At 42.7% G+C, this 26,765-nt stretch overlaps 4 protein-coding genes across 7 annotated transcripts in view; 3 read left to right on the plus strand and 1 right to left on the minus strand.

Annotated features, from left to right (window-relative positions):
* The window catches only part of LOC5668003 (cationic amino acid transporter 3), a 75,504-nt gene extending 55,227 nt beyond the window's left edge, over positions 1-20,277 (plus strand). The window contains exons 2-5 of one of the 2 annotated variants that reach the window (XM_001688524.3): positions 8,871-9,020; positions 17,935-18,328; positions 18,420-19,445; positions 19,522-20,277. In XM_001688524.3, the coding sequence (XP_001688576.2) occupies positions 8,871-9,020; positions 17,935-18,328; positions 18,420-19,445; positions 19,522-19,997 (2,046 nt within the window). In that variant the 3' untranslated portion in view covers positions 19,998-20,277. Of the gene's footprint in view, positions 1-8,870; positions 9,034-17,934; positions 18,329-18,419; positions 19,446-19,521 lie in introns of those variants that run through there. The other variant, XM_061659542.1, reaches the window with a different exon arrangement.
* On the minus strand, positions 483-1,447 carry LOC1275294 (ER membrane protein complex subunit 4). The gene is made up of 2 exons (XM_314532.5): positions 1,237-1,447; positions 483-1,109 (listed from the first exon to the last, which is right to left on the minus strand). Exons 1-2 carry the CDS (start codon positions 1,290-1,292, stop codon positions 647-649), a joined length of 519 nt encoding a protein of 172 aa, XP_314532.3. The 5' UTR covers positions 1,293-1,447; the 3' UTR covers positions 483-646.
* Positions 1,472-3,309, plus strand: LOC1275295 (general transcription factor IIH subunit 2). Its single transcript, XM_314533.5, has 2 exons — positions 1,472-1,680; positions 1,970-3,309. The coding sequence occupies exons 1-2, from the start codon at positions 1,622-1,624 to the stop codon at positions 3,174-3,176; spliced, it is 1,266 nt and encodes a 421-aa protein (XP_314533.4). The 5' UTR covers positions 1,472-1,621; the 3' UTR covers positions 3,177-3,309.
* Positions 20,278-21,177: 900 nt separating the features above from the next.
* LOC4577792 (cationic amino acid transporter 2) lies at positions 21,178-26,652 on the plus strand. 3 transcript variants are annotated; one of them, XM_061659069.1, is made up of 5 exons: positions 21,178-21,497; positions 22,055-22,293; positions 24,262-24,635; positions 24,710-25,738; positions 25,822-26,652. In XM_061659069.1, the coding sequence occupies exons 3-5, from the start codon at positions 24,281-24,283 to the stop codon at positions 26,214-26,216; spliced, it is 1,779 nt and encodes a 592-aa protein (XP_061515053.1). In that variant the 5' UTR covers positions 21,178-21,497; positions 22,055-22,293; positions 24,262-24,280; the 3' UTR covers positions 26,217-26,652. The 3 variants fall into 3 exon arrangements, with proteins under 3 accessions (XP_061515053.1, XP_001237570.3, XP_061515054.1); XM_061659070.1 differs by lacking the exon at positions 21,178-21,497 and adding an exon at positions 21,923-21,940; XM_001237569.3 differs by lacking the exon at positions 22,055-22,293 and having other exon boundaries at positions 21,179-21,497.
* The last annotated feature ends 113 nt before the right edge of the window (positions 26,653-26,765 follow it).

Below are 26,765 nucleotides of genomic sequence, written 5' to 3' on the forward strand. Positions count from 1 at the left end.
TGACGATTAAACAGGTGTAACGCTTCGGCCACTATTTTTAGCCTCCCCGAAAAGCTTGTGCTATGGCCCTGAAGAAGAGAGGGAAAGTTTTAGATTCGACTAATTGTGACCTTTACTTTCTTTCCCCTCTCTTGCTGCGCCAAAACAGCTGACGTTCGGAGCCGGTGTTTACACCGGGATCTACATCACACAAAACTATGAGGTGAAAAGGGTTGCTTCCGTTGATCGTGCAGTATTTGTTTGTTTACCGACTGTTGCCATTTCATTGTCCCGCAGGTACCGAGGGTTGACGAGCCGGGAAAGCTGTTGGAAAAGGCGAAAGAATTCGCCGATCAGTACAAGAAGCCGTAACCTACAGTGCCTCGGAAACTCGGCCAACAGGACTACGGTTTTGTGAAAACTCAGGATGGCTCTAAGCTAGTTCTTTCAACTCCTAGGCTAGACAACTTTTCGTTTTAAACAACAGATTCAACCGAAAGAGATTTTTGTTTGTCACCAAATTCACCTGGTTTCGTTCATTGTATATGCTTTACGTCTTTTTATTGTTACCCCTCTCACCATCCTCTATGTGGTAGTGAAAAATAAATACAAAGTTGTTTCACAAAAATGCACTCCAGGGTGTCGCGTGGATGGTTGTGCCGCCGGCTCAGAGTAACGAGATGCCGCCGCCGGAATATTCCAACCTTCTTTGCGGCTCGACGAACGCGAGCCAATCGGACGCATGCGTCGGAAGCAGGCCCATGCTGTGGCACTTGTAAAGCGCCAGCCCAATGTTAACAAGGTTGCCCAGCAGAAACACCAGCTTCTGTCCGGTGGCGGAAATGCCTTCAATCACTTTGAACGTGGAATGCGTCGACAGCATCATCTTGACCGGCCGGATAAACATCATCACCACCATCATGATCGGAAAGATGCTGATAGAATTGCCCGACATGTACATGATGACCAGGTTCATGGGGAACTGCTTGATCGGACCGAGTGCAATCTCCCACGACTTCTTCAGGATCAGGTGGCTCTGGTCGGTCTGGTTGACCACCTTGCTGCTAATCACGTCCGCCGACGGATTGTACCCGGGTGGTGCTGCAATGTCGGATCCACTGCTGCGCGGTCTAAAATCAAAAACAAACCATCAATTTATATCCAAAATAAGAAATTCACGACCAACATGGTTTGTTTAGCATGGGGGTGAGCATACCACCACCATGCTTCCGTAGCAAACGCAACAAAGATACGCACTTGGTGTTGAAATCTAGCGCCCATTTAAACTTCTTAGCTGCCACCTTGGTCGTCATTGTTAGTTTACGACTGTTTCTGTTATCAAAAGTTAGAACTAATGCACAAAATCTAGAATTTTATGATGGTAGAAAAAACTTGCACAGAGTGTGTGTGAGTGTGATGTTTTTTTCTCGCCCCGTCCTTGCTGACATTTCTTTGACAGCTGTCAGGCGAGGTGAGTTTTGGTGAGAAGTTCACCACACGACACCAAAGGGTTTTAGAAGGTAAACAAAATAAAGAGTGCATGCCGGCTGCTGCTTCAATTACAACGCGAAGTGTTTGTGAAATTAGTGTAAAAATCTGGGTTTGATCGTTGCAGGAAAAGTAAACCTACTGATCAAACACAATGGCGGACGAAGAGGATCCAAAGGAATATCGCTGGGAGACGGGATACGAGAAAACATGGTAAGTTCCGAGCATCCTGTTGTTTTCAAGAATCTTCCGTCGTAGGAAATTCTAAACAATGATCTGTGGACCCATTGCCCTCCTGTGAAGGATATTTTGTCGATCAATTTACGTTGATTAAAGTCTTCAATTCAATAGCGGATCCAATTGGCCCTGAATTTTGAACATTGCAACCTTCCGGGAGCTGGCTTAGCGGCAATCAGGCAAACCGGTTGCAATTCTACCCATCGCTGTAGCAAGCATAACAAGCATGGTACAAATGATATTTTCTTTCTTACTATTCCAACAGGGAAGCAATCAAAGAGGACGACGATGGGCTTATCGAAGGATCGGTTAGTGATATCATCCAAAAGGCTAAGCGCAAGCGTCAAGCAATGAAGCGCGGCTTCAGCAAGCTCGGCATGATGCGCCACCTGTACGTGTTGCTCGACTGCTCCGAAGCGATGACGGTTCCGGATCTGAAACCAACGCGCTTCATCTGTTCTCTTAAACTGCTAGAACTATTTATCGAGGAGTTTTTCGACCAGAATCCCATCTCCCAGCTTGGCGTAATTGCAATGAAGGCAAAGCGCGCGGAAAAGATTTCCGAACTCGGCGGTACCTCCCGGAAGCACATTAAAGCGGTGCACGCACTAACCAATGGCGTACCGCTGGTCGGTGAACCATCGCTACAGAACGGTCTGGAGCTGGCGCTGAAGACGCTACGAATGATTCCACAACACGCAAGCAGAGAAATTTTAGTTATTATGGGAAGTTTGACCAGCTGCGATCCGAACGATGTCCATCTGACGATCGAAAATCTTAAAACGGAAGGCGTTCGATGCTCCGTGCTGTCTCTGTCGGCGGAAATCCGTATCTGCAAGTTCCTGTGCACCGAAACGGGCGGGTTGTTTGGTGCCGTGCTGGACGATGCACACTACAAGGATCAGCTGCTTCAGCACATCGATCCACCGCAGGCCGGCAATCAGCAGGAATTTTCGTTGATTAAGATGGGTTTCCCGCACGGCAAAACAGAATCGGGCAAGGAACCACCGTTGACGATGTGTATGTGCCACATCGACAGTGTGGATGAGCCGGCCAAACTGACCTCGGGCGGTTATCACTGCCCCCAGTGCTACAGCAAGTACTGTGAGCTACCGGTGGAATGTTCAGCGTGCGGTTTAACGTTAGCCTCTGCGCCACATTTAGCCCGCAGCTATCATCATCTGTTTCCGGTGCCACATTTTAACGAACTCCCGCTAGAGCAGGTACAGGTGCAGGAACCGCGCGACCCACCGGTGACAAACTGTTACGCCTGCCAGAAAACGCTCGCAAGCGGCACGGATAAAATGGTGTACGAGTGCGACGCCTGCAAGCAAGTGTTTTGCATTGATTGCGATATTTTCATACACGAAACGCTGCATTCATGTGTAGGGTGTACGACGATTCCGGCATCGGCTCAAACTTTACAGGCACGAAAGCCGGTACCACCACCGCACAGTATGTCTATCATATAAAGCTGTTGAAGCTACGGTATAAACGATGGTGCATTTGTTTAAATCCGGCATGCTCGTGCATGTTGTTCAGATGCTTAATTGTAACATTAAAAGTTGTCACTGGAAGAAAAGCGTTTGAATTTAAACTTGAAAATTGTGCTTAATCATTTGGAAGAAGGCTGTCCGAAAAATGTAGCTGACATAGAGATGGGTAACTATTTGAAATTTTGAAATTCATTAATCTTCATCAACCATATATGAATCTCTACAAATTAATGAATCTTTGAAGAGTTATTAATCTCTTTAGTTAGCTTTATTGGTGGGATAAGAGTACGACAACTTCATTACATGTTCCAGCTATCGTATCCTGTCGACTTTGGTAACCGTTATCTGATTAGCCGTACAGCTCATTAAGTTCGTGGATCATCCTTTGCCATCACACTGGCTCAAACACACTGCCAAAGATGGTCCAGATGATCTATCGCTTAATAAGCTCATGAAACTATCTCTCTCTCTCAAGAGTCTCCCTCATTTACCGCCTATGTAAATTACGTACACGGTTCTAATTTATACAATTTTATAAATTTATGAATACATGGGCGGTCCCATTGTACAGTCGTCAACTCGAACGAACCTTTAACTCTACGACCGAATGCCCGGTTATGATTTCAATTTTCAAATTAAAATATTTTTTATTTGACTTAATGACGGTAGCTACTTAATTTTTGCACATGTCTTTCAATTCAATTCAATTCCTTTTATTTCTTAAATATTTTATTTCTATTATTTTATTTTGATACCCCTTATCTCTACGTCCGGCATACCCAGCTATCCCATACATTTAGCAAAGAAGTAATATTTTTTAATTTGGCAAATTGAGGTGTCAAGATGGCGTGGAGGCGTCCGCCATTAAGGCTGGGATAACGGACTGGCAGACGAAGGCGCAAGACCGTCAGCGGTTTCGGACACTCCTGAGGCAGGCCAAGACCGCAAAGCGGTTGTAGCGCCGGATAGGTAAGTAAGTAAGAAAAATGTGGAAGTTCCAGAAATGGAACCGGTCTGGTGGTACAGTCGTCAACTTGCACGACTTAACAACATGCCCGTCATGGGTTCAAGCCCCGAATAGACCGTGCTCCCATACGTAAACTATCCTATCTATGACTATCCTGCTATGGTAACAATAAGCCACTGAAAGCCAAGCCCACTTCACTAGTGAGTACAGGCAGACCTTGACCGACAACGGTTGTTGTGCCAAAGAAAAAAAAAGTGGCAGAATTAGTATTCTTCATGATTTGTACTTAGCAAGCATATCATGTTTGGTAACATTGACTATGAAACAATGTAAAACAATTTAAAAAATGAATGTTTTTTTTCGATCCTCTGAATAAGTCGTCCGTAAAAAGACAATTTTAATGTATTTTACATAGAAGAGCAGTAAACACTTCGAATTGAAAGGTGAGTTGTCAAACATAAAAAAAAATATTAAAAACTAGAAGACGAGACTATGTAAATCTCATTTCACTATAGTAAATAAGACTAATGTCCGCACCTTTGTACAAAGTTTGAAATTTTAATTTTTAATGCAAAAAAAATTATTGAAGTTTCAATGTGAAAAAGAATAACTTGTCATGCAAAATTTACGGGATAACCGGGGAAGCCGGTCATAGAGATGAAGGTGTACATTTGGTCTTTGAGACAACGGTTAATAATATAGCCGTCCTGGGTTCAATCCTCATATGGTCCTGTAGCCAGAACATAACTATCCGGCTGCGTGGTGCTGAAGAAAGTCTCGAAAGCCTGTATAGACCGGCACGTCGCCGTAGGACGTTTACGCCAAATAGAAGAAGAAGAAGATTCATGAACCATTTTATAGATTCATAAGATTGATAAGATTCATAAAATGACTTAATGATAGAAGATTAACGAAGTTCGTTATAGGTTTATGAATGTTTGGATATTATATCGTCTGTAGGAATTCAAGATTATTTAATGATCCACGAATGGTTAGATACAATGAATATTTGGTGATTCTAGTGAAATGATCTACTTAAAATATAATATGTTTGTTTGTTTGACAAAAGTGATCAAACTACAAACACATTCTTTGTAAAATAAAAACTCATGTGCAAAGGACGAAATTATTAGTAAGAATACATTCGAAGGTTCATCACACATGTAAATATTTTGGTATGGAGCGACTCATCCTGTACAGTTTGTTCAAGAGGATGGGTAAGTTCTGAGTGCGTTTTGTAGGACACACGTCTATAAAAAAAAAAAAAACGGAACGCCTGGACTACCCAATACCAGGCCTCTGCAGAAAATGTACTACGATTCAAAAATAATGATCGCAATGTTACAGAGTAAGTAAATAGATCTAGTTGATCGTGTTTCCCCTTGCCTAAGACGTACTGTATTGTTAATCTGCAAATTTTACATTTTTGGTACTGTTAACATTTTTTTACATTTACCAACGTTTTTCTTACTTTATTGTCAATTATGTGAGTTGTGCACACGAAATTGCCAATTTTTTAGCTGAAAAAAAACTTATTCACTTAACCCAATTTCCTTCTCCATCCATAGGACGGGTGCTTATCAAAGTCATCTTCCTCTCTACAACGCAACGCAGCATTCTCGTCTTCAATATCCAATGACAAAATAATTTAACCGAATCATGCAAAAAGTATTATTTTCGTATTTTTAATATTTTTTTCATTCACTTTCCCCCTATAATTCTCACAACACTTCACCTCAATTAGGGAAGGAAAAAACAAAAAAGTGCTTCAACCGGTTTTGGTAGTTGATAACAGGTTATCCTAATGATAACCTCCGGTCCAATGCGGCAGCGCAAAGTTGTTGTTGTTGTTTTTTTGTATCACTTTTATCGTTGTTTGGGTTTCGAACATTTTCGGGCAGCATTATGCACATGGCTGATGATGTACGAGATCACGCTTCCGTCAGCTGTAGCGGGTGTTTATTTTGCTCTCTCACCGCAGAGACCAATGTATGTAAATTGTGTTGCATCAACAGTGTAGTAGAGAAAATACTTAAGTTGTTGTAGCACAAGCGGTTGGAACTGGACGCTTGGTAAATAGTACATACGTCAGCTTTGGGATAGTCCATAACCATTGGCAGATCTTTATCATGTGATTGTCCTAAAGATTTAGGGTAGGTTTTATCTTATCGTCGAAAAATGAGTTACAGCGTGGTTGGCTTAAGTCCGGTGGTCTAGCTGCATCAGGTACACAGCAAACCCATCGCTTGTTTACTAACAGACATTTTATGGCACATCTCTAGACGACGGCAATCGGGTGCGGGTTTATCGGGTTATTGTGCCGACTCGCTACGTCGTACGTAACCCTCCTTCACATGCGCACGCTCATCTCTCGCAGGTGAAGCGATATCCTTAAACGAATTTAATCACCCTTATCACTACTAGATCAGGTCGCTTTCGTTGGCGATATGACGATTATGATTGCCCAATCATCTCCGTTTAATCTACACCTCCGCCAACACGCGATGATTGGGTAATTTGAAAATGGTACATATCCGCCGTAAGACACCTCCCCCCCATCGCGAATTGTTGGGCTCAAGTGCTTATCACCTGTTGTTTCATTAATTGTTCATTCACATCAGCGGCCGCTATGCGCCGCGTTTGTAATACCTCATTGTTATCAATGAGGTTTGCGGTAATATACAATCTGCATTGGACGCGCACGCAGACGCACTCTCTAGTGCTAATGTTATCATTTTCTAGTGACGATGCATGGTTCGGGACTGTATAGCCTCAATTACGATCCAGGTATTTAGGACTTCTAATGCCTATCGCTTTCACATTCTGTCTCGACAAGTTTTTCTTTCCTTTGTACCATAATTGATTAGGCTCTGTCTGAATCCTTCTTAAAGGGTGCCTAATTTATCCCATCCTGCAGGCTTCACGTAAGCAAAAGAAGGATGTAGATTTGAATCAGTTAAACGGTTGTGTTTGCGGGAACGGGTGGAGCTTCCCTTCCCTTTTGATGAGAAATTCTTTTGATTTATTTAGCACTTCAGAGCCGGTCGAAAAATCTGTTCCCCCATCGATAAGGGTCGTGATGGAGAGGTTGTGGAATTGGAATTTAATCTTTTGGAAATACACAACTAGAAGATGTCGCCATTGTTGTACCCCACCGATAAGAGAATACGGGAACTATTTATGTTGGGTGGCACAAAAAGTGTGTGTGGTTTTGTTTCATAGGTACTAAATACTCCTTAAAACATGTCGTAGCCTTGCGTTGCATTGAAATCTCTTGTTTCGTCTCCTTGAAAGGATGAACAAATTCATGATTGTGGAAACGTGCATCATATGGCTCTTTATAAATGAAAGACAGTTTTGTGTGATTTTGTTGTGTGTTACCTTATTCTTTTTTTGTTGCTGCTGGCTCTCAATGTATTTTGTAATATTTGTATAGTAAATTTGGTAAATTTATTAACTTCTACCTGCTGCAGTTGAAAGTTCGCAGAACATAAATGAACCAATTGGTAGGATTTTTTTCAGTTTACCGAAAAAATTTTAGTTTTTCCACATAATAAGAAATAGAATAATTCAACTAATGACACCTATTAAACAAAAACAATCTTCACCACTGTTGAATATATTTAAACGAAGTATATGAATAAATAAATAAACTATAAATTATTTGAGATATATTATGACAAAATACTTTGTCAATTCAAATAAGTCAATCCAAAAAAAAACATGTTGGTCAATTTTTTTTTCCCACATACCGTATTCTTCTTCTTCTTTGGCTCAACAACCGATGTCGGTCAAGGCCTGCCTGTACCCACTTGTGGGCTTGGCTTTCAGTGACTAATTGATTCCCCCCCCCCCCCATAGCAGGATAGTCAGTCCTACGTATGGCTGCGCGGTCTATTTGGGGATTGAACCCATGACGGGCATGTTGTTAAGTCGTACGAGTTGACGACTGTACTACGAGACCACATACCGTATTACTTATAATAAAAAATCGAAAACTTTTCTTGCCTTTTCCTTACCGTCAAGATCACACAAACAGAAGATTTTTTGTAGTAGTTATTAGTTATTATGAGGAAGTTATTAATGAGGAAAAAAATTATTATTTTTTTTTTCAAAATCAACGTTTTTGGTTTTTTGTTGTTGTTCAATTCTACAAGGTTGTTTTTTCATTTTGTGTATGAGTAAAGTCTATATATCTGAAAAACTATTTGAAATGAATAATTATCGCACACTTAGAAGAATTTATCTTTTATTTATGAGGATACAATTTTTACCGTAACAAAAAGTCCATATGAAGAATAGAAAGGCGTTGCAAGATGCAGTGTCCTTTCATAAAAAAAATATTCCTTTTGTTTATACAAAAATCTTTTTAATTAAACAAAAATATCGATATAATTAAATGTGGTTTTGTTTTATCCAAAAACGCGTGTAGAAGCACTCGATGCACAACAATCTGCAACCTCAACTGACGCTCCATTCGCTTTCTTTACATAGACCATGGCCTACGCTAACTGATCTAGCATTAGTGTTTTGTGTGCTGCTTATCGTCAACACAATACAACTCAACTACCCTTCTCCGCATATGGGATGGCGTATGTGAGTCGTTGCCCCTCCATCATACTTCGCTAGCATGTGTGCTTCTGCTGCTGCTCAGCGGTGTCTCTCACCTGCACTCACCTGTGGTTTCGCTAGGGAAAAAGTGCACACTTCTCGGCAAGATCTCGACCGGTGCGGTCGATTTGCAAACGCACTCTCGAAACGGTAGTTGCCGCGTCAAAGCTGAATCTATTCGTTCGAACCACCCCGGATCTAGCCCTTCTCCGCCGTGTGCAGCTCGTGTTGATTTCTGTGCAGTAAGTGAATGCGGTACTTAATTCGTTCTGTACGGTTGAGTAGAAAACGTGGGAGATTGTGAACAATTGCGGTGGTGGAAATTGTAATCATTAACTTTTTTAAATCAAGTGTGTGCAACAAAAACTGTTCCACCAAATTGTTGTTATACTGCAAACAGATGTAGTGCGAAATAGATCAAAGTAGTGGAAAATATTGAAATTAGCTGTTATAGTGAACACCGTTGCCGTGACAGCAAGCAATAGCGCGAGAGAGAGGGATCACTTAAAGCTTTTAACTTAAAGCACACGCACGTATGCACGCACACCGAAAGCGCGTGGCCACCACATAATCCGCCCGTAATGGAGTGGTTTAGAAGCAAAAGTGAAAGCTGTTTGTGAGGTGCTAGCGAATTCGGTACATTTTGGTGACAGTTTTGTTGCAAACCTTAATATAGGCCCTAATTTCCGCTTCTAATTAGATCGGGAACCCATTTCTCGCTTTGGAAAGCTTAACCATAGCTGTGCCAAATATATGTGTCGAAATATCGAAAAAGCACATTACTCTTGAAATTAACATACGATTCGGTTCCAAACACTTGTTATTCACAGACGGGTAGAATCTAATGATTCTTGGATTTATCTCCCAAGGATAACAAGATGACCCACTAGCACTACTCTCCATCCTTCAGTAGCAATGACAGCCTGTAGTGGGTTTGTTGCTCTCAAAGTCGTCAAGTTTTAGTGCACGGTGTTTTCAAGTGCCTTCAACGTGCCCCCCCCCACGTGCCTGTGCACACGGTTAGGGCCATGGCTTCCATGGCATTGGATTAGTGGAGGCTAAAATTACAGCGTTATTACAGTGTTGTATATTGAATCATTCCCTTCCCCTCCAGTATTAATCGTAAGGGTTTTGTTTGCCACACTGCCCCAACCCCTTCTCCTCCCCGCAAAGTCCCTTTTGGTGCTATAAATGGGCGATTGTTCACAGTCAATCACCTTTCAAAACGTGACACTGGACAGTATCTAAATTGTGCAATAATGTGGTGTGTTATGTACCGACCGAGTGCCGGCTTGAACGATCGATTAGTGCTGCTTGAACGTTAATGTGAAGACACGTTCCTGCTTGGAAAATTTTCGGCGGTAGCTATCCGTTTGTCATTGATTTGCATTAGTGGGAGCTTTATTATATTGTCAGCATGTAATGAAATTGTGTACAAGTACCTTTCTCCCTGCAGTACTTAGTAGTAGTGAGTAGTGCGAAAAAACAGCAACTAGACGTTATTTGATGCAAAAGAGCTTTTTTAATATAATGGGATTACTCAGAAGCTAAATATGTGTGATCGTGTAGTCGAAAATCTCCGGAAAAGTCAAAACGATGATAGATGAATTGATAACAAAGTAATTTGGGGGATTTCGATGTTAACATTAGTAGCAACAAAAACGAGAATGTACCACAAACCTTGTAAAAATGCATCAAAATGTACACGGTAAATTAATGTACAGGCTTGTTTTGCTGAAACACGTATCACAAATGCATTTCAACACGACTGTAATGGATGTTTAGCGTTTTACCCCCCAAAAAAAGAGGATGTCGTTTTGTTGTTACCTTTACAGCACAAATGTTATCTATCATTGATTGTGTTACTTTTTCTCTTATTTTGAGCCCTTGCCCGCATTCAATACTGTAGATATTTGTGAGCCTGAATAGGATTTTGCTAAACATGTACCAATCAGTTATGTGCGTCCGGTTTGATGGCTTTTCGATCACCCTTTACTGCAATGTGCTGTGCTGTGTCTCTCTTGTTCCGTCAAACCTTTGGATAATATTTTTTCATTGGCTTTTTTGTGTGTGTGTTTCTGCTATGCCATTCCCTCTGCCGTATTATTAACTCAGTTGGAATGAAAACGACGGAACCGGGTTCCAGTTGTTTTGCTGTAATTTCTTGTTGCTTTTGCTAGTTTTGTTTTCATGCTAGGAGGACGTGGTTGAAGATCGGCACTTGGGGGTTTTTTTTTTTTCTACATTTTTGAACGTCTCTCGATCGTCATCAAAACAAACCTCCCAAACGGGACAACTTGTTGATCCATCAATGATGGCGTGAACGCTCACCAGAACACGATGCAAAGGGGATTTCTTTTTTGTGCAAAGCTTCTCTGCCGTTTTATAGTTCGGAGTTAATGAGGTTTGGTTGACCTTCGCCACCGTTCCGTGTGGATTGAATTTAGTCGGAGAATGAGAATGGTGATTTCTGTTTTTTTTGTATTGGGATATAATATATGGAAAAGATGATTCATCATTAAATTTCATCAATTTATTGAGGTAACCATGGCTGTGGGTGTGTTTATATTTTTAATTTTTATTGTACAACCAATCATGGGAGGAGCGATATAATTAAAGGGATTCAGTTTAATAAAAATAGAAACAATTTATTATTAAATTTGTTCTGTTAAATGTAACTTGTTCATGGAATGCAAGGGAACGTGTTTAAGTATAACCTATAGCATGTTTAAAAAATTAATACTGCTTTCTCTATTTCTTAGCATAAATGTCTTCACCCTTTTCTGGACACTTACTTGTTTGTGCCTCACAATATAGATAGTTATTTACGACACAATATACAACCCATCAAGTGTGGACACTTTAAGGTTCCTGCTCGATGCATGAAGAGTTGGAACTTTTGTGCAGATTCCACCCAACGTACGGGGTCATAAAGTGTGCGATGCGATTGAATGGTAGTTAAAGTTGTCCGTAAATTAGGCTGTAAAAGTGCACTTTAAACAACACAGTTTTATATAGTAAGGGTCCCATTTAGGAAAAAGGCGTGCATATTGTCTTCGATAGATTAGAAAGACTTGAAAACCGGTTGTAAATCGGGGTTGAGCTTGCTCCTAGGCCTTGAAGAGGAGACACACGATGAACAGGTTGGCGGCGCGATCGTCGAGGAGGTTGTTTTGTTTTCGCTAACGACCCATAATTTTGTTTTTTGCTCGCTTCAGAGTTGGCTTTCAACTCTAAAGCATGCAAAATACATCAGTGTAGGTGTATTTTTTGTGTATGTTACTGGCAAACGAGTTTTGGGACAACGACCCATGTCTAGGCAGCCCAAAACAAATTCAAAACTGTCTAGGCGGCCAAAGAAAAGGCAAATGTCTAAGCAGCTTAAATAAATTAAAGAAACTGGCATGAAAAAAAAATCTAATTTGAATATTTGCTCATTATAACGCTAATGCAGTATTATTCACGCCAATCTCACTGAAATGGTCACAAACAAGAACTGCAATTTTCTTCAAGATCATTTATTCCCTGTTTTTACAGTTTTTTTCAGTTCCAGTGATCCAATTTAGAATGAGTTATTGTGATAATAAATAAAGAAAACTCGCTTTTGTATTTGTGACATCTTTCAATAGAAACTGTTGTTTGGTTTAAACCCCCTTAACAAAGTGTTTACTTAAACGTGTTTAACATGTGTTTACTGTTTTCGGTATAGAATATATCTACTTCTCAACGAAGACCTTCATTTCGTGTTCCCGTGCGTAATTAACCCACTTAAACGCCCTCGATAGTTCTGAACAGCCGGCGGTGAAGATGCACCAGCACACGCCATAGGCCACAGTGCGATTCAACAATGAAACGATGGGCTTATCAGCCAGTCATTGCCAGTCACGAGCCCCGCGGTGGCGTATGTAAGATATGAACGCTACGCACGCCGGCACTGCGCTGTCAGTAGTATGAGCATTCGGTATGATTTACCACCCTCGGTCTGATCGATGGCCAAAAGTTCGATGGGGGAGGTTTGTCGAGTTTCGGCCTTTTTTTCGGTGAGCCTCTTATCTGGATAGGATTGTTTACTACCCATATTCAGTTCAGCTTCAGGTTGATTAAGGATCGATCCATCAAACAGCCGGAAAACGACGAAAGCGTCGTCATAATCACAACGACCGTACCTTTGCTTTTTCTCTCGCGCCATCTATTTGCCAGCGTACGGCAGGAAATGTCTGTTGGGCGATGATTCGGACGATAAAGCATCTCGACGGCAACCTTCACCATTGGGAAGCTGGAGGTGTACGGTCCCGGGGACATGTCATACGTACACTGCGCCCCGGGTTCGGGTTGTTTGCGCTTTTATGGAATGCAATTAAATGTAGACTCTCTGGAGATTTGTGCCGCACGAGCAAACGAGGTAGCAAATTTGCATACTTGTGTGTGGCAGAGCGCCACAGCCCACGCGCTCTCTAAAGGTGTTGGGAGTGTATTGTAGTAAATGAAACATGGTATGGTTTCTTTTATCATTTCTGTTAAAGCTATGGGGTAGAACGTTGGTTGAACACTGTTCTTAAAGATGGTATTCTCTGAATTGTAATCATCTGTACAAGATACCTATCTTTATGATGTAAGTAATAGGTTGTTGCAATACCCAATACAATTCAAGCTATTGTAAAGTGTAGCACTTTGTTTATTAGCTGTATTTCCCTTACTCTCGTCCACTCTGTTGCGGCATTCATAGACTTAGATTCCATCCAAGTACATTCTCTTTTTCTTCACAATGAAAAGTAACATCTGGACACATTTTTTTACGTTCCCACTTCAGCTTGTGCTTATGATACTGCTAGACATAATCAAGCACGTGTCAAGGAATTCTTGTCTGAACAGTATGGATGTATGATCGTATTACACTAATCCACAGCCACCTATGCACAGCTTGATACACGATGATTGTATTCATTGCCAGAGTTTGAGAGTCTTCTCTTCAAGTAAGCTGTTACATTATCGAAAGGCAACTGATAGTGACTGGAAAACGTATCAGTAAGCCGTCTCCGGGACGGTATAACACCATCACCGAGCTTGCTCATAAATATTTCATATGATCGATGGAACGGGGACATATTCTGGACGTTAGATAATTGTCTCCCAGTGCCTTTGTTTTACCAACCGATACTGAAATGAATGCGTTTAATCACGCTCTATCTACCGATCAAGCTACGAAGCCGTAGACATCGTCCGCCTCTAATTCAGGTGATTTAAAACCAATCATAGTGCGGGTCCGTAAGTCCGTCTGCTGTTTATAGTAGGTGATTTAGTCAACTGATCAGCGCTTATCAGACGACACAGTCTGGTGATACTAATAAATAATGTTTTTCTTTATTTTTTTGTTTTGTTTTTCAAATTAAGCTGTCCCTGCCAATAGAAATGAAAATGGGCGTTTGATGGATTTGATGACTGTTTTTTTTGGCGGTATCAGTTTGTAATCGCTTGCAGAATGGACTTGGCTCGTTGAGTAATCGTTGAGTATTATGTGAGAATTGACACACATTGTTAGCTTTGTTAGGCGAGCCGACTCGGTAAGGTTTAACTATGACAAGAACTCAAAAAAGTATGTTGGAATTACAGTGTTTTTTAAATTATTTTCTAATTAAAAATTGAAAACGACAAAAGTATTTTTTTTTAAATACATCGCTTACAAAGTCGGCGTCACTTCAAACAGAAAGGCCGACACTGCATTATTAAAATTAAATTACAACACTTGCTAATGCAACTTCAATTGCTATTAGAAGTAAACATTTCACAACTGTATCGGTAAACTTCTAGTAATACGTTGTTTAGTTTAGCGGTATTGCGATTAAATTGCTTCAGTCACATTTTTTGACAAGGAAAACAATTATTCAGGCATAAATAAATATGAGTCAAAATATGAAGAAATTAAAATGAGCATTTAGCTTTTATTGTCGGATAAACTAAGGACGATCCAGATGTTGAATATTGTTAAAAAGTTAATAAAATAAGATTTGCTTCTATACTTTAATTTATATTGAACAAAAATATTCCTTGTCGGTACACTGTGTGCAGTTTAAAATTTGATAATTAAATATATGTAAAAGAATGTTTAATTTAAAAAAAACTTATTTAAAGTATATTTACTAATTTCCAACGAATAACGGCTCGTGATAAATTAACAGAATTATAATATGATCCTAGCTCCAAACATAATGTAAATTTTGTTACATATCTGAAGGCATCCCAAAATTATGCTTATGTGTTTATATCAGTCAATCCAATCATTTTGAAAACTAACTTAAAAGTTTTTGTAATCTTCAGTATTTAGATTCATGATCCTGAGACAAGCAATTGAAATTTTGAAAATTTGTGGAATTTGTATAACCATAAGGCGAAACAAAAATGGCTAAATTAGTAACTGTATAAACGGGAAATATAACATTTCCTTAAAAAAATCTGTTACGGAAATATCTGTACCAATGTCCGTTGTCTACACAAAAAGGGTTTTCCAATGTCTACAAGCTCGGAATCAACAAATGTACTGTTTCCGCTAGTGCAAAATTAATGGCTCTTTTGATTCGTTTGGTCTATGTGAAAATGCAAATAAGCGACCCATCAACAAATTACCTTAAGAATCATTCTTCCGACAACCCGTTCGGCTTCTCGATTTGGTGTGCAAGCCATCTTTGAACAATCTGCTTCCGGCACGGCGTCCATCGCCACTGTCCGAGGTTATCGAAGGTGTGGATGGGTATCGCTTTCACCGGATTGGTCGTTAACCTTCTGCTGCGCTCGGAGTGCAGTGCAGTATCGGTTCGGGCTCTGTGGGCTGGGTAGAGTGCAGAGAATCGTACCGGTGACGGATGACATACTGGCACAGTATCAAGGCGGTGATGGCGAACCCGTGGAACGCGAAAGCGAATGAGACGAGCAAAACAAAGCTGATAGCCCGTGTCTGCCCGTTTGTCTGGCCTTACACCGCGATGGTCAATGAAACTTGCACACACTGTGAACCAGCATGGTTTCGAACCATAACAACAAGGCTGATCGCTCGAAAGTGGTCGAGTCGGTCTGCAGAGGATAGAGCCATCTGTCAACTGCTGCGTGCTGTAGAACCGTAGAAGCAGTAGAGAGGCTGCTGCAGGCTGCGCATTAATCAACGAGAGCGCTGTTTGGGTGCATTCGGTTCACTGACCGGCCTTGCACTCACTAGCCATCCGCGGGGCCACGCTTTTCAACATTGGTTCGACAATCACACCACCGTGACAGAGAGTGGTCCAAAGTCTTTGCCCGAAAGCAACGCGGTTGATCATATTGCACCATACCGTCATCTCCGATCGATGATGATCGCCTTTTGGGCATACCATTATCTTAAAAGGTTTTTTACCGTACCCGCCTTTGGAAACCCGTTCTAATCGGGGACAGAGATGTCACACGTGTCACGAATGTGCCTTGTTGTAGTTGGCGAACAACAGTGTGTGTGTGCGAATTGTGTAATAATTTAATTACACCATTCGTTTCGCACAGAAGCAACCATCACCAGTCGCTGCTTGTTCGATCATATGTTGCCACATAGCATGTTGTGTCCTATTTTGCAAAAGGCTAGTGTGTGCTTTATTCCCTTGCACGGTACTAATAAAAAGTAAAAGCTTCTATTAACCAACGCAGCATCTACTGGAACTCAACAAATGTCTGCAAACTATAGAAAGCATAGCTCTTTTTTAAAGCCACAATTTAATTCGTTACGATTGATTATTTTGTCTACGTAAATGATGCAAAATTATCAGTAAAGCAAACAGTCACGACCAATTAAAGGCAATTAGGGGGAACAAAAATGATAACTCCACAATCAATCAGCAGCAGGGCCCGCTAATATGTCCAATCATGCGTTTGCATTGTCCGTCGCGCGTTTATCTCTCATTTGCTATGTCCATACAGAGCAATGTTTGCGTTAAACGTTAGACGCTATTTACACCCTCTATTGCATCGTACCTCCCCTATGAACTACCCAGGTTTGATGTGTACCATGCTAACACACAGATGAGGTGCTAACAGAAGAAATAACAGGCGCATAAAGCTGGTGTTTTGTTTGAAGTTATATTCACGCAGCACCCAAACGATGACAAATCGTTTTCGATTGAGTTCAAAATTGGTTTATCCAAAAATGGAAAATTTCGGTGCTACGGGTCGAGTACCTCATCCGTGAAGCTTCAGTACAACCGTTTCCAATAGGTCATTGTGATTCAATAACACGAGCCGTGCGCGCTTGCGCCATCAAGGTTAATCTTAAGCGACGTGTTCTCAGCACGTCCGCCCGGGCAAACGGAACGGCACGGAACAGCGGGCTCAATTAGTACGCTTGACGAGTTTTGTGCAGGTTCCAGTTAAACGAGTTCTCATTGCACCCGCATTGACATGCAAATAATGGTTGCGGTATCTAAAAGCGAGCTGACGACATACTGGAGCAGACTGGCCACCGTCTGAGCGTTTCGTTACTGCTTCCAGGCATCGGCCACCCTTGCCGTTGACCTTGGGTCTGGGTCGACCTGCTTACTCTGTCATGGTTTGCCTTGTACTGTTCAACTGGGCAGCTTTCGGAAAGTACATTCCAGCAATGAATAAATGAACGCTTTGATAAAGAAAAGGAAATTCCGCTTTTTTTGGAAATTATTTTTATTTTTTATTTTTGGGGAATTCAGATGAGGCTAGCATCAAATCTTTGACACAGTCCTATGCTTCAAATGGCAGGGAACTTTCAGTGTGCATTCGTATTTATGAAATTTGCCTTTTGGGCTTCTCCTCGTTGCTGGGTGAAAGTAGCAGTTCGCATTACCTGCTACCCGAGAGACGGTCACTAGAGATGGCTGCTTAAACGAAGACTAGCGGCACAACGGCGGTGCAAATTAAGTTACCATATATTTTGGCTCATTCCACGCTTGAGGCGCTCGATTTGATAGCCAAATCGAAATTGATCGACCGTTGCAAATCGGTCGCTTCCGCAATCGATTCGGTTCGCTGCCGCTCTTTCAAACTTAATGTATGCGAAAAGTGCCCGCTTGCTCGTCCACTCCTATTACTCTCACCACTTTCCCAACCCTCCCCCCTCCGTCGAATATCTCGCACACTAAACGCACACGTTGCTTTATCTACACCCGCATACAGATAACCCTCCGGAGCGTAACAATGCGAGCGGACGGTCCCTTGCGTCGGTTCTGGTCAGCGTTGACGCGGAAGAAACAGAACGAAGACGATGGGTCGGAGTCGAAGCTGGCCCGCGTCCTCACACTGCTCGATCTGACCGGGCTCGGTGTGGGCAGTACGCTCGGTCTCGGTGTGTACGTTCTGGCCGGTTCGGTGGCACGCGAACAGGCCGGTCCGGCCGTCGTTGTCTCGTTCCTGGTGGCGGCCGTCGCTTCCGCCATTGCCGCCTTGTGCTATGCCGAGTTTGCTGCCCGTGTACCGAAGGCTGGCTCCGCCTACGTCTACAGTTACGTGAGCATCGGCGAGTTTACTGCCTTCACGATCGGTTGGAATCTGATTCTGGAGTACGTGATCGGTAAGTACCTCGGGAACCTGGGGGTGTAGCGAGCGATCGGGGTGCATTGTTCCCTCACTGTCAACTCTCGTCGTTTTTGCTCACCTTGCAGGCACGTCCAGCGTGGCCCGTGGCATGAGCGGCTACATCGACTCGCTGGTGGACAACAAAATAAGCAAAGCGATGCGCGAAGCTATGCCGATCGATGTCGACTTCCTGTCGGACTATCCGGACTTTTTCTCGTTCGTCGTGGTGCTGATTCTGGCCGGCCTGCTAGCGTACGGCGTGAAGGAATCGACCCTGATGAACAACATCTTCACCGGCGTGAATCTGATCGTGATCGGAATTGTGCTGGTTGCGGGTGGCATCAACTGCGATCCGGACAATTGGACCATCGATCCGAAGGACATTCCGCCGGGCTACAATGGTGGAGCGGGCGGGTTTGCACCGTTCGGTTTTGCCGGTATCATGGCCGGTGCGGCCAAGTGCTTCTACGGTTTCGTCGGCTTCGACTGTATCGCCACGACCGGCGAGGAGGCGAAGAACCCGGAACGCAACATCCCGCTCGCCATTGTGATCTCGCTCATCATCATTTTCCTAGCGTACTTCGGCATCTCGACCGTGCTGACCATGGCACTGCCCTACTATCTGCAAGACCCGGAAGCACCGTTCCCGCATCTGTTCGAGTCGATCGAATGGCACGCTATTAAGTGGATCGTCTCGATCGGTGCAATCTTTGCGCTCTGTACCAGCCTGCTCGGTGCAATGTTTCCGCTGCCTCGCGTCCTGTACGCCATGTCGTCGGACGGCATCATCTACAAGAAGCTACAGACGGTCCACCCGAAAACGCAAACACCTGTGCTGGCCACTTTGCTGTCCGGGCTGTTGGCGGCGATCATGGCGGCTCTGTTCAATCTGCAGCAGCTGATCGATATGATGTCGATTGGAACGTTGCTAGCCTACACGATCGTAGCGGTGAGTGTACTGGTGTTGCGCTACCAGTCGGAGGAACTGCTCGGTAGTTCGGAAGTCAGCGTGACCGTGCCCGAGGTGATTCGGCAGCTCGTCAATCGCGAGCGTCATCAAGCGCCGACGAAGCTGTCCTCGGCGGTGGTCAAGTTCAGCGTTTGCATTTTTGGTGAGTGGGCAAACCAAAAAGGCCTCATTGGTCTATTACTTATCCCATTCTTTATGTTTTATTGTCCACTTTACAGCCGTGTTTGTCTGCGGTGCATGCGGCATTCTGGTACCGGCCGAAGATTACATTAACGGTGACTACCCGGGCGTCATCGCAGGACTGGCGATACTCGTTGCCCTGCTTGTCGGGCTGTTCGTTGTTATTTCCCTGCAGCCGACGGACAAAATTAAGCTTACATTTAAAGTGCCGCTAGTGCCGCTGCTGCCACTGATCAGTGTGTTCTTCAACCTGTACCTCATGTTCCAGCTCGACTCCGGTACCTGGATTCGTTTCAGCGTTTGGATTGTCATCGGCTACTTCATCTACTTCAGCTACGGAATCCGCCACTCGATAGAGGGCGAGCGGTTACTCACGAATGCGGAGCTTGCCGCCTCCAAGGCGAACGGCATCGACAATACCGGGTACGACGGTGCGTCCGACATGGTGGAACAGAAGGACCCGGCAAAATTCCAAGGTGCACCGATGTACGTGATAGCAAACGAATCAACGTAGGGGTTGCGTTCGTTACTCGCAAAGTGAGGCGTCAGTATTATGGCGGCGTGAGCAGGATTCCCGCGGGCTGCATCAATGGCGGTCCCAATTTTCATGATAAGCATTAGCTAAGTACAAACGAACGTGAGAGCAAGCAAAACAAAACAAACGACCAAGTGCGTACCCGGACCAGGCGAGCAAATCCGCACTACAAGTGATTGTGATAATTATTGCATACTAGTTGTTTAAGGATCTAAATAGAGACATTTGACATAAGCAGCTCAGTGTCTATTTGAAGAAATAGTCGGTTTTATCGCTCTTTTTGCTTTCCTATTCGCAGTTTACATCCACATTCCACGTCCATTCCTTCTCCCATGAATTACAGTATATTTTTTCCATTCGGGGCATGATGAAATCACCCGCACTTCCAACGATTCCTGCCTCACTATCGAAGAAATGTCCTCCAGACTAATCTTCTTAAAGTAAGTATTGTTGGGCATTTTATTTCATTCTCGCTTCTTCACCTATGATAACGTCGATGACGAACGAGACGAGCAATAAATTAATCCATACGCACGCGCTTGCTGTAACGTTTTACCGCGTAATTGAAGTGTCATCGATTTGTTCCGATAAGCAGCCGACGCATACCGTGTCCGCATTATTGATCTACTATTGTTTGTGGGTGGTATTAGGGCACGAAAAAGTCATTCATCAACTGCCGAGCCAAGTTCATTAGCAGGAGCTTACAGCGATGACGAAATGTGGGCTGCTCGTTGATAAGACGCAAAATATGTAACAGCTGAAATGAAAAGGCCATTGTAAATTGATTCGTAATAAATGATACCTTTGTATCGAAATGTTACCGTGTTAAAACAAAAAAATGGTTAATTGATAGCTTTAAGACGTGCGCTGGCTGAGATAGCGGTCACATTTATCATTTCGCCTATGGTTATGCATTCCGCATTACACCACGCAAGTTTAGATCGTCATATTGGCAAAATCTCAAGAATCACGTCTACACATAAACATGCCGCACACCTCTCCCCATCCTCTTTCTCTTATTACTCCTCATACCCCTTCCGAGCACCTATTCAAAAAAGCGAGAGTGTGGAAGTGGATACAAATTTGCATCCGGATATAAAAAAGTGCGGGAAGGTTGCACGTCTGTTGACCACACCAGCCACATACGCCATTCGCGTCAGCTGAGCGCAGATCGATTCCCGGTGTGTTTGTGAAACAGGTCCTGCCTTAACTGATGCTATACACGCTCGAACTATACCTTGTTTCCCGTTTCGCTCTGAAAATAGTCTCAGTCGTCGAGTGGTAAATATCGCGTGCACATTGTCCACCGCAGCCGTGGTAAAAGATTAAATTCGCTATCCTTCTTTCCCGTTGAGAGTACACGCGTGTCGATTGCAGGTTTGCAAGTTTACCCTCAGTTGAAAGTGACGTTGGACTGTTTTGGAATTTTTGCGTGCGCGAAGATTTTACTCTGCTATCAACAGTGACGGATATAGAACGGTACGAAGTGATACTTAAGATTTATAATTAACATTCCTCAAAATTTATGTGAAATGTGTCGAAATTCAAGGGAAAATGTGACCTTGTCCGCTAGTGATTTTGCAACTCCCACCCATGCGTTACTACATTACCTATGATCAATGTTACATAAATGGCACATGGCGGGAGTAACAGTTAACGATGTGCGGTGAAATAAAATGAAAGAATCCGTTTTTTTGTTTTGTGCACCAATAAATCTTGCTAGCACGAGTTTATTATCAAACCATGCGTCAAACCGCCGAAGAGGAAAAACACACAATGGAGACGCATGGTGGCGCACGTATTAGATCTTTTTTTCTCTCGCGCTCCCGGCTCTAGTGAGCAATTCTTGGAAACCGAAACAGACGATGTAACAATTTGACAGATCGCTAGCTGAAACATGCGTTCAGCGATATTGCATCAATGTAGGCATCGTATTTTACGATGGAGGGCGGGAAGCCGGCCACACCTTATGGGTATCCTGGTTTTTATTTACTATTTTGTTTTCTCTCTCTCTCTTTTTTTGTGTTGTCTTGAAGGTCTCGCTTGCCAAAATACGCGACATAACGAAGATTTGAAGGTCGTAGTATAGTCGGTAGAAGCACGGGAAGCACGATGTGATGGTTCGATTTCATCCGCATGGGTCTCGCTAAAAATAGTGCAATTATTTACAAACGAATTCAAATCATGAAACACCACACGACCATCACTGGTAGCATCGCGGTGTTTCGCACGGTTTATTTGCCGCTTGGCTGGCTTGGTATCAAGCGGTGTACAGGTACATATTTGCAAATCTTAGACCTTCACCAAAACACGGACGAAATATGCCCGGTACTTTACCCTAGGTCAATGGCACCAAGAACCACCTAGGGATGCCCATGGTTTATTTTTTGGGAGGGTGGGCGTAATAAAATAAATTAAAAACGGTTCTCCTTGATGGTGCAATTGCACCGATGACAGGTAAGGAATGTGTACGGGAACGGCAGTGCAACACAGTCAGCGGTGGCGCATAAATCGGCCGCGAACGCATTTTACCATTGCGACACAGTGGCACCGAAACCGTCACCGATCGAGACGAACGGCAAGCTCATCCGCCCCATACCGGCCGTTACTCGTATAATATGCGTGTGTTTCAAATTGTCACTGCATTTATTCTGTTGTTATGACAAATCCATTCGGATGGAGAGGATTTTGCAGGGAAGATACAATGTTTATATTGTGACGAGTTTGCAGAATTGGAGCAGTTGCGAATATGCTGTTTTTTGTTTTCTTTCGCCGATAGAGCCGTTGGCTAGTTTGACATGAGTGATCTAACAAAGAAGCTCATTGTCGGGATAGAGAATGAGGACATGCGAGAACTATCGACGTAGAAATCGATTCTAGAACTGCGCTGTCCGCCCCGTGAAAGGGATGCTGTTGCTTTTCTACCCGTCTGTCGTTGAGCAAAATGATTGGTATGACAGGCTGGTATAGGAACTATGCCAAAACGCAAAAAATGTGGTCAAATCAATATTGGTCCTATACCGTTTGCGTCATTTTCAATAATAGTTTCAATGCATGTTCGGTTCATCATTTAAATGTAGTACGAAATAAACAAAAACATGCCGAAAGGAAAAAAAATTCGTGGAAGGCAAGTAAACTATTGTATAATTAAGTGCCCCTTCTATGACTTATTTGCTAGTATTTATACTAATTTCGCTAGTATATTATTACGTATTCACTTTGTTCTTATACAGGGTTTCCCACGATTTATTGGTTGATGGGAACTGACCAGTAAATCATGGGAAACCCTGTAAGTAGTTATTATACTTACTTTCAATACGTTCAATACGTAAGTTTAGCGCAGATAAGGCACGATCCCACCCCAGTATTAAAGGTGCCAACGTGTCTACAATTACATCGTTGAGCGATAATTGGCAGGATGCAAAATTCTACAAATGAATTATTTGACACGCTCTTTTCTGTGATAATGTTATTTATGGGATGGGATGGTGTAACGAATTTTATGTTTTCTTTTAAGAGATCATCCATGAGGTTTGTGGTAAAAACATGAACTCAAAGCCCTGTACATTATTTGGGATCTATAAAATGCATTTTTAACTAATACTGAAATAAACTGATATAACCATAATTATTATCTTTTATTATTATAATTATCTAACAAACAAATAAATTAATAAATAAATAAATAAATAAATAAATATATAAATAAATAAATTAATTAATAAATAAGTAAATAAATAAATAAATAAACTAACTAAATAAATAAATAAATAAACTTAACTTTATAAATAAATAAATAATAAATAAATAAATAAATAAATAAACAATTTAATAAATATGAATAATTGATAAATAAAATCAAATTTTGTATTTAAATAATGTTATTTGACATTACTATAGCAAAGTTGATGCAGCAAAGTGTTTAAATAGCAAAGTGTTTAAATAAATGTGCAACAATTGAAATATAAATTTCTTATTTCTACTTTGGCGGCTTGTCAATTGTATGTCAAAAACCCCCGATTACGAATAACTTTTTAATTTATTGGTTAATGAAAATGCACACGATTAATTCTTAAACTTACTTACTTATCTGTTTTGATTTATGTTTTTTATGAAAAGAATGCCATTGTTATTGGACCGATTAAACCACCGGTACTTAACTAATCCAGAACGATCTACTGTAAACAGTATATGTTAAAGTTTTTGTATCTTCTAACATTTTTCAAACATTTTCCATTTGCAGGTGACGTCGAATAAAACACATGGAAAACTTCTGGAAAGCTGTCAGTCGCAAAAAACCTAACAACGACGATGGAAGCCATTCGAAGCTGGCTCGTGTCCTGACCCTACTCGACCTCACCGGTCTTGGCGTGGGCAGTACGCTCGGACTGGGTGCGTACGTGTTGGCGGGTTCCGTAGCTTATGAACAGGCTGGACCGGGTGTAGTCATTTCTTTCGTAATAGCGGCCCTAGCAGCGGCCATTGCGGGGCTCTGCTATGCGGAGTTTGCATCGCGCGTGCCCAAGGCCGGTTCCGCCTACATCTACACCTACATTACGATAGGCGAGTTTGCTGCCTTTACGATCGGGTGGAATCTAATGCTGGAGTACATTATCGGTGAGTAAGATAAGCAATGAGAAAATAACCTTTTTTTATAACTTTTGTGATCATTCTGTTCACCACAACACCAGGAACGGCAAGTGTTGCGCGAGGTTTAAGTGGATACATTGACGCACTGATCGACCATCGTATGGGAAACGCCATCAAGGATGTGGTTCAGATGCGTGTGAGTTTCTTGGCCGAGTACCCAGACGTATTTTCCTTCCTGGTCGTGCTAGTGATAACAGCCCTACTGGCGTACGGTGTGAAAGAATCAACTGTGCTGAACAATCTCTTCACCGGTGTGAATCTGATCGTCATAGTGGTCGTTTTGGTGTCAGTGGGCATTAAGGCTGATCCGGCTAACTGGGCGATCAAACCGGACGATCCAAACGTTCCAGCCGGGCTGGACATCGGTGCAGGCGGATTCCTCCCGTATGGCATCGCGGGCGTGATGGCCGGTGCGGCCAAATGTTTCTACGGCTACGTGGGCTTCGATTGTATCGCTACGACTGGCGAGGAGGCACAGAATCCTTCCCGGAACATTCCACTAGCCATCATCGCTTCGCTGATCATCATCTTTCTGTCGTACTTTGGCGTGGCGACCGTGCTTACCATGGCACTGCCGTACTATCTCCAGGACCCGATCGCACCCTTTCCGCGGCTTTTCGATTACCTCGGCTGGCAGGAGATCAAGTGGATTGTATCGATCGGTGCAATCTTTTCCCTGTGCACAAACTCATTGGGCGCAATGTTTCCGCTGCCTCGCGTTCTGTACGCTATGTCGTCGGATGGTCTCATCTTTAAGCAGTTGCGGACTGTCCATCCAAAGACTAAGACACCACTGCTGGCCACGATTCTTTCGGGCCTGTTTTCCGGTACGATGGCGATGCTGTTCAATTTGCATCAGCTGATCGATATGATGTCGATCGGAACGTTGCTAGCCTACACGATCGTAGCGGTGAGTGTGCTTGTACTGCGCTACGAGCAAAATACCAACTTTATCGTGAGCAGTCAAACGAAGTCGTCAACAGTGATGAAACAGCTGTTCAATCTCACCTGCCTGACGGTACCGAGCAGCTTATCGTCCGATATTGTAAAGGTGTGCGTGCTTATTTATGGTGAGTTTACTAATAGAGCATTTTCATTAAAATTCAATAGCATTAGAGCATTTTTAGCAACATACTTTGGTTTTTATTTGCAGCTATCGTTATTAGTGTGATTAGCTCGATTCTTGCCCACGCCCAGGATTATCTCAACAGCTACAATCCACTATTCTGCACACTTCTAGCGGCCATGGCCATTGTAGCGGTGCTGTTAACACTCATCATATCCTGCCAACCGACGGAAGAGCGACAGCTTACCTTCCGTGTACCGTTTGTCCCGTTCGTACCACTGATCAGCATCTTCGTGAACGTGTACCTCATGTTTCAGCTCGATGCGGCCACCTGGGTACGGTTTCTGGTGTGGCTGGTGGTAGGCTTTATCATCTACTTCTCCTACGGTATCCGTCACTCGGTGCAAGGATCTGGCAGTCAGACGCTTTCGGAAAGTCAGCTCGACATCCCATTCGCTATGTTTACCACGGTGAAGCAGTAGAGGGGGCCGATGATCGCATTCCGTGGGAATGGGGCAGCTAGGCAAGCACATTTTCATACACTCAAGACATTAGGCTACGCTGGTAGTAGGCAAAGTAGCATCTAGATTTAGTGTGGTAGGCTGCAGTAATCTAGTCATTCTATGTTTAACCAAATGTGCACATTCACCCGCACATGTGCAAGAGATTGCGAAAAGACAGAGCATTAATAGTGAACCGTTTTAGGTTAAGTTAGCTCCAGGTTAGAGGATATCGTTCCTGTTCGACTTTCATGGATCACTATATGCTTTTCGGGAAATGTTTAGTATGTAATCAGTAATCATTGTTAATGGTAGAAATATTAACTAATCTAGAAAACAAAGCTATTTATTATTTCATTGTTTTAGTGTTTTTCTCATTTACCTCCAACAGGACGCAATAAACTGTTGAGTTTAGGAATTGTTCATGTTTTTTTTCTGTTCCATTATTTCACCGAACGCGCAACAAAGTATTTTGATTTCTTGCTATAACCGTCGAAACAATACTAAACGCAAAAGTAAACTTACACCCTA

Source organism: Anopheles gambiae, chromosome 3, assembly GCF_943734735.2.
Source record: "Anopheles gambiae chromosome 3, idAnoGambNW_F1_1, whole genome shotgun sequence".
Lineage (NCBI taxonomy): Eukaryota > Metazoa > Arthropoda > Insecta > Diptera > Culicidae > Anopheles > Anopheles gambiae.

What these genes read in the sequence shown, in the direction of transcription:
- LOC1275295 (XM_314533.5), top strand. Translation starts at nt 1,622, where the DNA reads ATGGCGGACGAAGAGGATCCAAAGGAATATCGCTGGGAGACGGGATAC. An exon ending in ACGGGATACGAGAAAACATG is followed by an intron (nt 1,681 to 1,969) that starts GTAAGTTCCGAG and finishes CTATTCCAACAG; the next exon opens with GGAAGCAATCAAAGAGGACG.
- LOC1275294 (XM_314532.5), bottom strand. Translation starts at nt 1,292, where the DNA reads ATGACGACCAAGGTGGCAGCTAAGAAGTTTAAATGGGCGCTAGATTTC. An exon ending in GCGCTAGATTTCAACACCAA is followed by an intron (nt 1,110 to 1,236) that starts GTGCGTATCTTT and finishes TTTTGATTTTAG; the next exon opens with ACCGCGCAGCAGTGGATCCG.
- LOC4577792 (XM_061659069.1), top strand. Translation starts at nt 24,281, where the DNA reads ATGGAAAACTTCTGGAAAGCTGTCAGTCGCAAAAAACCTAACAACGAC. An exon ending in AATGCTGGAGTACATTATCG is followed by an intron (nt 24,636 to 24,709) that starts GTGAGTAAGATA and finishes CCACAACACCAG; the next exon opens with GAACGGCAAGTGTTGCGCGA. An exon ending in GGTGTGCGTGCTTATTTATG is followed by an intron (nt 25,739 to 25,821) that starts GTGAGTTTACTA and finishes TTTTATTTGCAG; the next exon opens with CTATCGTTATTAGTGTGATT.